The sequence below is a fragment of the Centrocercus urophasianus genome, unplaced genomic scaffold, assembly GCF_019232065.1.
Source record: "Centrocercus urophasianus isolate 14NV4802_14NV808 unplaced genomic scaffold, USGS_Curo_1.0 seq_10, whole genome shotgun sequence".
Taxonomy (NCBI): domain Eukaryota; kingdom Metazoa; phylum Chordata; class Aves; order Galliformes; family Phasianidae; genus Centrocercus; species Centrocercus urophasianus.
Genome location: NW_024884142.1, coordinates 40736081 through 40745788, shown reverse-complemented (window position 1 = coordinate 40745788; position 9708 = coordinate 40736081). Strand labels below are relative to the sequence as shown.

Genomic DNA, 9708 nt, shown 5'->3' with positions numbered 1-9708 from the left:
AAACATTTTTTTTTCCGCAGAGAAAATAATGTTTTTATTTAACAAATATACTGGAAAAATTATTTTCCCATAAAGACATACAGATATGCCCCATAAATTTTCCATTCTCTCACATAGCTATGATTTCTTGAAATCAGTTTAATGAACAGAAGGGGATATATGTGGAGATGTCAAACTTATTTTTGCTGTAAACCACATGACTCCATTTACCTCTAATCCCCAGATAATTGATCAAGGGGCCACGAAGAGCTTGCAGAACCCTTCCTGGTGCTTTATAGAGAACAGATCGTTCACATTATTTTCACTGTCCTCTGCTTCTAGCCATGTGAAAAGAAAAAAAGACACTAAATACTTCCATAATACCTCTTCTTCCCTACTGGCAATTGTTGAGGTTACCACAGGATTGCTTTGGCTTTTGTATTTTTACAAGTGCATGTAGAAGAATATTATTTCTCTACTAAGATGCACTTCAAACAATAGAAAACTTTCGTGAAACCCAGTCTTGAAAAACTGAGAACAGACCCCACAACATTCATCTTTCTGCAGTCAACTCTTGACTGAAAAAAGTTTATTTTGTTGTTTTGGTTTTTGTTTTCTTTATTTTTTTTTTCCTGAGAATTGTCTTCCTTTGTACTTTAAACCAGCTCCTTTTTCTCCTCCTTCTGTCACTGCCTACTAAACATTGTGATGCTCACTGGTAGGTACTGACAGGACTGACACCTCCAACCATGCCAGACTGTAAAGCATGGGAGAGATGACATGATGGAAGTGTCTGAAATAATTATACAGGAGTGTCCCACAATTAAATATTCTTTGGTTTGGCAGAGAGAAACGGCATCTGCTGCCAAGATCTGCCCTGCATACTTGTGAGTGAATAACCTTTCCTTAAGAGAATGTCCACAAACATTCACAGCAGCCTGGAAATGAAAAGTCACTACATGTAAATCCAATTCCGTATTAAAAAAAACCAAACCCTTAGAAACACAAACCTTAAGAGGGCTCTTCTCACAAAAAAAAATAATTAATTACAGCTTTGCATTACTGAACTCTGAAGAACAAAGCATAACGTTTCCTCAGATGTGAGGCCCAACTCAAAATTCAAAGGAGGAGTACTTACTAAGTACTTAGTTTTCTGAGAAATTCATTGCCTGCCTGATTTGTCAATTCTTTCTGGTCTGAAACCAGTATTTCCCCAGCTGTTTTTGGAATGTTTCAGAAAGAAAAGAACATAAACTTTGGCCCTATTAGGGTTAATGCTTTTGCATAGACATATATGACCATAAATTGGTCAACTAGTAGAGCTCTTCTGCTAACATTGTGACTGAGAACAGGAAGAATACAGCCACAATAATACACAGCTATCTACTAAAAGTATTGCATACAGACATCTTTGGCCATGCAGTCTCTTGGCCTTCTGAAAGTATGTGAGCTGCATTGCTAACATGACAAAAAAAATAGCAATGTTGAGAATTAGAAAGAGGCGAGTATAAGAAGCTGATATTGATGGGGCACTACTTCGAGTGGTTGCCACCAACTGTGCCAGCCCTGATCGGCCCTTGATTGAAACTCCAGTTTTGTGCTTCACATAAGTGACATCTGCAAAATCCAGAAGATCTTTCATTTCCTCATCTTCATCAACAGGCAACTCTTTTTGTGCTTGAGTCTGTGCCTTCTGTCGCACTTTTCTTTCATTTACCTCAATTTGTGCAAAAATGTCAGGAACAGCATCAACGAATTTGTAACCTTTGGATAGTTTTCTATTTTTCTTTGCTCTTCCACGCTGCTGCTGCTGCCTCTGTGAGATTGCAAATATTCTATCAATGGCCTCTTCTGTCTGTCTCTTATCTGAAAATCTCAACAGGCGTTCAGCAGTCTTCCTAAAGCTAGCTGTGTTTCGTACACGAGACAAGATCTGCTTTTCAAGCTGCTGGAAAACAGGCTTAAAATGCTGCAGGTTCCTCTCCACAATCCCAATGTAGTCCTTCACTTCTGGCACTGCAAAGTTCCTAATGGCAGACGTTCGGTCAAAGACAATTTTCTGACGGCCTGCAGTAATCTGTGCAAAGGCAGAACGAGGCCCATCCTCCACTGTCCACAGGTAAACTGCATAGGAGTGCTCATTGGTGGTGACAAAAACATCCAGCTGCCGAGAGTCGGCACGGACAGTGAAGCTTTGCACATCGATGGAGGGCCCAATGAACAAGTAAATGGCTCTGGTGATGGGGTGCCGCAGGAGGGTCGTTACATTCACATAGTTTGTTCCATTATAAGGGTAGCCCCGGGGATACATTCTTGAGGCAATGGTAGCTTTCTCGCTGTGGCCAGTGTCATCCATCCAGTACATCTTATATATTCCATCACGATGTCTAATGAATGCCCCATGAATCTCATCGACAACTGTTTCTTCAAAAGGCACATCCACATTGTGGAAGAAACTGGTTGCTGCCTCCAGAGGGCTGTCATCTTCTAGGTGAATTTGGTCCACCAGCAACAAAAGTTGAGGATGAAGAAGTATGAGGTTTCTTTGCAATTTTCTCAGCTTCAGTTTAGGATTGTATGCCCCCACTCCTTCTCCCCTGATAAAAACCACACCGCTTCTCTCCATGGCAGCAACCACTCGTCCCTGGCAGTCACCAGCCAAATCATGTTTATATTTAAGCCATTTCGAAGAACAGTCCTCTGTAATCTGCCCTTCCCATGGGGAGAAGCAGCTCTTGGACACAGCAGGGGAAAACATCAATACATTATTAAAAAAAGTATATTTTGGCCCATACAGAGCTTCTGTAATGAAAGGTACGCCATTGGGAGCAAAAGTAAAGGAGTTCTGGTCTGGGTGTTCATGGCCAGCGTTAAAGTTCCTCCATCCCTTGATCCACTCTTTGTACTTGTTCTTATGAACAATATCATATATTGCACGTCCTCCCAGCTTTCCTGACTTGAAGGAAAGGAAAGGCCTGTTGATTTCAGCTGGCAAAGCACTTCCGTAGGTTACCACTCCCCAGTCCTCAAAGTAATGCAGCTTTGGAACCCCAAAGTCTGGCGGAGGGATGGAGCGCAAACTTGCATCATACCTGCCAAAATGATGAGGGAAATTGTTTAAAAATCACTTGACTAATTTCACTATCAGCACCTACACAAAATTCAAAAAACAATTCATTACTCGTATCAAAGAACAACCTAACAATATAAAGCCCACCAATGTCATTCCTGAGCAAAAAAAAGCCTATAGTTGTAATGATCTTTATGCTACTAATCCCTAAGTAAATTTGAAGGAGTAGGCTTTTTATAGAATAATAACTGAAAGTATCTACTCCACACTTACAAGTAATCTTTTTGCAGTCCAGAAATTAGAGTATGGTGAACTTATCGCAAATAAGCCACATTTTGTTTTGTATCATAAAGATACTGACTTCAACATAAATACTTTAAAAGGCACATTAGGAACAGGTTGTAGGTACTGTTTTGCATTGGACATCAGCATTTGCAGCTATTTGCTTGCTACCTAACCAAAAGAGTCAAAAAGAGCATCTGTTTCCCCCAAACTGATGACCATAGGAAGTCTGTAGCCTCCAAACAGAATTGGGAATAAATTAAAAATTAATAAAAAAGCATTTTAGATGACACATTTATATGATTTATATAATTTAATTTACATCACTATATTAGTTTCCTTTTCCAGCTATGCTGAAAAAGAAATTTAAAGGTTTCTTGTGTAAATTGCAAGACAGAATATATCTGGTTTAAAAGGTCTTAATTCCTAAAAAAAAATTATAATGCTTATAATTTTTTTTGTTTGATTCACAGAAATTAAAAGAACTCACCCCCAAAAAGTACATGAAACAAAGTCCAACATTATTTTTAAGTAAGCAAAACCATTATTCAACTCAATAGTATTTTATTAGATGGTCTCTCATCAGAATTATTTTCTACAGTTAACGAGGAGCTCCATCAAGCCTTTAGCCGACCTCAGCTCATGTGTGGCAAAGGCTTCACAGTAGAGCTCAGGTCTTTATTCTGTAGTTAGCGTTCTTTGACAGAGATCCTCCTAAAAGCAAACCTTTTTTCCTAAGACTCCAATGCAAGTGGATGTGCTCATCAAAGGAGCAACAATGCAGCACAAGGAAAAGGTAGCTGTTGGGATATTCAGAGTTTTTTTTAGTGTGGGCTTTTTTTTGTTTGTTTGTTTTAATTGTGTATGTTTGGTTTTTTGTCTTTTTTGTTTTGTTTTGACCCACATGCTCTTAAAAATGTCTTTCCCTTTAGCATCAGGAAGAAATCGTAGGTATAAATTTCCAAGATTTCCACAGACAAACAAAAAAAGAAAATGTATGACAGTGGTCACAAAGGAAAGACTCTCTATTTTGCAAATAACAAGCTGAAATGTGCTATGAGCCTGGAAAAAAAATTAATATGCATAACATAAACGTAAACCAATACCAATAATACCAATTCAATAATATTTCTCTTCTAAGAAAGAGAAATAGAGCTATATTGAATCCTCAGAAATGTGTTTTTTTCTACGAACTGAGAGAATTTATATGTACATTTGTATGTACAACTTGGATCATACTTCTTACGTTCTGTAGACTGCCAAAGAAGTTAGAAGAGGTGTAAATAACATGGAAGATATGGATCTAGTAATGTATCATTTTTTTTTTCCTAAATTTGGCCTGCAAATTAGTGTGGTCACACAACTAATAATAACACTATCTTTTACATTACTTCAGCTTTTCAAACAACATTTATATTAGGACTTAGAGTTTTTAAAACACAACTACACTTTAAATATCTGCCTAATTAATCACTAAAAAAACATAATGGAATTAAACATCAGAATAGAGCAGATAAACCAAAGAATATGTGCAGGGATGTTTCCTTTTATAACTGCAACAGACAACGGGAGGAAAACACAAAAGCACACACAGATAAGACTAAAGCATAATCTGTAGCAATGCGCACTGAACATCTAACGCTAAGAAGTTCTTCTGAGCCTAAAAACTCTGTCCTACACATGGCAAGAATAACATAATCTCTGCCTTTGCAGAACAAACCAAAAAATAACATCTTATCACAAATGGCAAGCAGCCATCCAGTCCTTTTTGAGCCCACTCATTTCCTTTCATACCAGAGAAATTCAGTGTGGAGAGTGCACCACCTCTGCCCTTTGGATGGAGTCCCCGGGCCCTCCACCACCCGATTCCTCCTGATCTGGTCTGCCAACCAGTTCCCGCTGCCATTGCGCATGACGAATTTGTCGAGAAACACCAGCTGGCTCTCTGGCCCATAGAACCAGTTGTAATTGGAGTCTGCAATGGCCACAGTCCTCTGAAACCCTTGGGAAAAAGTTAAAAGGAATGTGAGAAAGAACAAATAAACACGGATATGTTTGTAGAGCATGAAGATGAAGCCAAGCGGTACAAACAGACACAAACAGAAGCTGCCTTTTATGATGTTTATACTCATAAATGAGCCTTAAGTTACACAGGAGCTGTTTGCTTCTGCTGCAGATAACTTGAATAGTCACCTTTCTTCTTTGGCTACAGGCAACAATCAGTCAAAATGCTACAAAAATATAAAAGGAATGTCCCATTCACTTCTCACTAAGATCTTGCAACTTTCACTCCTCCTCTGTCAATCCAAACTCTTCAAAATCCAAACAAAAGAAAGGTTCTCTCCCAGTAAAAAAAACAAACCAAACCAAAAACCCCAACCCAACTTTCATCCTGAAATAACTACAATGAGTTTCTTTTGCTCTTTAGGAACCTCTTCCCAGTATATGGCATAGCCTGGATTCAGTGCAGTTCCTTATCTGCGCTGGCATGCTAAAGCAGCAATCACTGTCCTCATAAAATTTTTAATACATATTAAGTTATCATATTATATTTTTAAAGAGGAGTTTAAACAATATAAGCTCCCAAAGAATTGTCCTATGAATAAACAGCACAAAATCATCACTGAGAACTTTCAAGGCTACCCAAAACTGAATCCTATCTGAAAGTTACAAGGAGCTGTGAATATTTATTAGATTATACTGTATTTATAGATCTCCATCTTTTAGTCAAAATTAGGATTTCCTATCAGAGATGCAGAACACACTGTGTGACAGTGGATTCAGCAGAAACAGTCTGCAAAACTGACCCACCAGAGGTGCCCAGTATTTCTGTTTCTCACACTGACAAAAGAAAATAGTTCATACGCCCGACTGATCTGAGAAATCTACAAGTTGAGTCAATTACATTTTCTGTATGAAAAAGATCTTGAAAAAGAAAAGGTTATAAAAGTGGATTTCAACATATTGTGGGAAACTGTGTGCTATTCAGTAAATAAAGGGGACCTACAGGAAAGAAGGGGACAGACCTTTAGGAGGGTCGCTTGGGATAGGACAAGGGGAAATGATTTCAAAATCAAAAAGGATACATTTAGGCTGGATACAAGGAAAAAGTCTTTTACAGTGAGGGTAGTGAGGCACTGGAACAGATTATTCAGAAGTGGTGGATGACCTGTCTCTGGAGACATTCAAGGTCAGCTGGACCAGGCTATGAGCAACCTGACCTAGCTGTAGGTGTCCCTGTTCAGTGCTGGGAAGCTGAACTAGACAACATTTAAAGGTCCCTTCCAACTCTAAGGATTCTATGATCCTATGTAAAAATTCTCTGCACTTCCTTGATACTTTCAACTTAGCTTCATGATTTGTTGTTCATTTCATCTAATATTTTTGTGTGATCGCTTTTCCTTTTGGCAAAGAAAAAAAAAATCAGTAAGAATCTCAGTGAATATTATTTATCTAACAGAAAGCCCCAGAACCAGCTCTATGTCAAACTCTGAAAACCAGAAATCAAATTCTAAAGCACTGCTTTTTCTCTCAAGTAACATTCTTGTGTTCCTCCTGGTTCTAAAAAACAGTTTAATGAACAACAGTGTTTAATAAGCAGCGATAAACAATAATGTCATTGTTTCCATGGATGATGAAAATAGAAGTGAGAGAATAAAGTTATTTCAAATGTTCAAGTACAAGGTTACTTGAAAATGGCACACTTCAAGTATAAAATTGCTTCAAGAATTGGAAGATGAATTTTCATTGGTCCAAAAGACCTACCTGGCAGGACAGTCCTGTACATAAATGCAAAGTGCTGCTTGAGCCAGGGGTGGTTGAAGTGATTGATATCAAAGTGCCTTTGGACAAGAAACATGTACTGAAACAGTGACCTGGTTGTGTAGCTGCCATAAGCCACCCCTTCATAGAGGGAGCCATCTGTGACCTCCTGCAGCAGGACTACTGACTTTTCCATGATTGCCAATACTTGCTTGGTCCATAAGTAAGCTTCCTGAAGGTAGCCTGAAAGAAAAGAGGTGTTAGAAAGTCTGGTCACAACACTGTAAATCATAGATGACATCACTTGTATTCACACAGTGAGATCCTTCATAGCAATGAATCCATAAGGAAAGCAGCTAGATCTGTAAAATATGATCCATCACTGCAGCATCCCTGTGGTTCTAGGGTAAAAGATAAAATGCTACACTTAAACACAGTAGAGCAAAGTTACCTGAGTAGACAGAAAACTATTTTAGAAAACACCTTTTTACTTTTGTGGGATTATGCGATCCACCCTGATGGGAAAAAGTACTTAATGCATTAGAACATGTAAGAACAGAAGAGTCAGAACAACACCATTTACTGCATTTCAAATTAGTATGAAAACAATTTTACAGCCCCCACTAGAGGGCTCTAATAAAGCAAGTATTCTTATCAGTCATTTTTCACCAGTACAATCACCAGCGCAGTGAAAGATTCTCAAGAGTTTATAAAAAGCTGACACTTGAACTACAATATGCTCTATTTTAAGATATGCTATATTCCACTTATGTTTTCAATGTCTAAAGAGTTATCCAAAATAGAAGTTCCTTTGGAAAAAATTTGCATGGTTTATTACAAATGCAGATTCTTCATTTCTTTAACTTCCGACTAAGTTCCAGCCTTCATATACACAAGCTCTAAACAGTTATATTTCTTCTAAGGAAAGACTTCTAGAGATCTTACTATTTTGATCTGCTCCACACAAAATATGAGTTGGGAAGAAGTTGTTTGAAGTCCTTCTCAGGACTTAGCTGCCTTCACCATGGAGTAACTACAGGCACGAGATCCCCAGCAGCGCCTGTATAGACTGCAGAAGGAAGGCAATGTGTGGATCCCAGCAGACAAAAGACTGCATGCTTTCTCTTATTCTCTTCTAGATCCACTAACAACAGAGGTAGGACTAAAAAGAAAACAATTACCTTGTATGTCTGTATGGCTACCTAGTGTCTGTGCAGTTCAGAGTGTCTGGGCATAGATTTAACCCGAATTCTTTCCACTGTATAGTAGAGCTCAACTTTAGGTCAGCTGGCATGCATTACATCCCACGTTACTTGGTGAAAAAGTGCCTGCTGAATGAAGTGCATGTGCCAGGCTGAGGGAGCATGAGCTACATTCAAACCTGCTACCAAGAATGTTTTGCTTTATTGCCACAAATACCGTATTTATGCTCAGCAGAGTGATGAGCAATTCAGACTTCCTACCAGCCAAGGCTGCCAAATCCTACTCAGTTAACAGAGAGGAAAAAATTGTGAAATCTAAATTAAACAGACAACCTGATTTAGGCTGAAGAGAGAAACATGACCGGGATGGCCTGAGCAGGAGGAGTGGGCCGCACTACTGAGTTCTACCTCCTTGCTCACAGCTGGTGTGACACTGCTTCCTCACACTGATAGAGCAGGGCACCACAGCAGTCCATCCAAACACAACCCCAACTACTTCCACCCTCATTTTTCATTGTGACATTACAGCCATACCAGTTAGTTTTGGACACTGCCCTAACAAGAATGGTGTTTTCCATGGCTCAGTGTAGTGCATTCACTGTTGCGCATTAGCACATATGTTCTGTTAACTGATGTAATATTGATGCTATAAATCTACTCACACATGTACCTTAATGATATAATGACACATTTGAATAATAAAAAATGGAAGAAACACTCTGTCAGGCTACACGAAAAAAACCCTCCAGAATAAATCTCACATGCAATGAACAGCAAGTATGTCAAATTAAGCCTTACTCATGTCTCTTTATGGAGTATCTGAGAGTATTTTAATTGAAAGACTGTATGTGGGTACCTAGAAATTATTCCAGTTAGTTTTATTTTTCTGTCCTATGACAATGTTTACATGACTTTATGGTGGCTATTTAGTCTCTGCCTACTTCATTAGCTGAACACCATGTTTAAGATTTTTAAGTGAAGTTTAAACCTTTCGGAAGAAATGCTTACACTGGGATACACTATTTGCAATTGCTTCCAATCTGATACAGGTATAATTTGTTTATTCCATCCTTCACCTTTTTTTTCCCCTTCAGAAAAAGTCTTTCATGTCAGAATGAGAATTTTTTTTGTTAAATGAAGTTGCTCTGCATTGAGATCAATTAAACTTTCAGTTAGAAACACACAGTCTGGATGTATTGAGTGATTTTCATTTGAAATATTCACAGTACTTGCTCAAGTGTTGCTTATTTTGCTTTTTTTTTTTTTCTTTCTCTCCAAAAAAAGATATGAAGTTTGCTGAAAGAAATATTACCCAACTGTATTTGTGATGTTACCATTGTTTGGCACAAAGCATACTTCTGGTCCATACTCTAATGAAAAGCAGAGTCCTCTTGCAAACTGCCAGCTTTCTGC

The 9708-nt window shown here is 38.4% G+C and overlaps 1 protein-coding gene across 3 annotated transcripts in view; it reads right to left on the bottom strand.

Moving 5' to 3' along the window:
• DSE (dermatan sulfate epimerase) overlaps window positions 1-9708 on the bottom strand; it is a 32674-nt gene continuing 22966 nt past the window's right edge. For 2 of the 3 annotated variants that reach the window (XM_042826334.1, XM_042826344.1), the window contains 3 exons: window positions 7097-7336; window positions 5126-5333; window positions 1-3071 (listed from right to left, as the gene is read on the bottom strand). In XM_042826334.1, the coding sequence (XP_042682268.1) occupies window positions 1310-3071; window positions 5126-5333; window positions 7097-7336 (2210 nt within the window). In that variant the 3' untranslated portion in view covers window positions 1-1309. The remainder of the gene's footprint in view (window positions 3072-5125; window positions 5334-7096; window positions 7337-9708) is intronic. The other variant, XM_042826353.1, reaches the window with a different exon arrangement.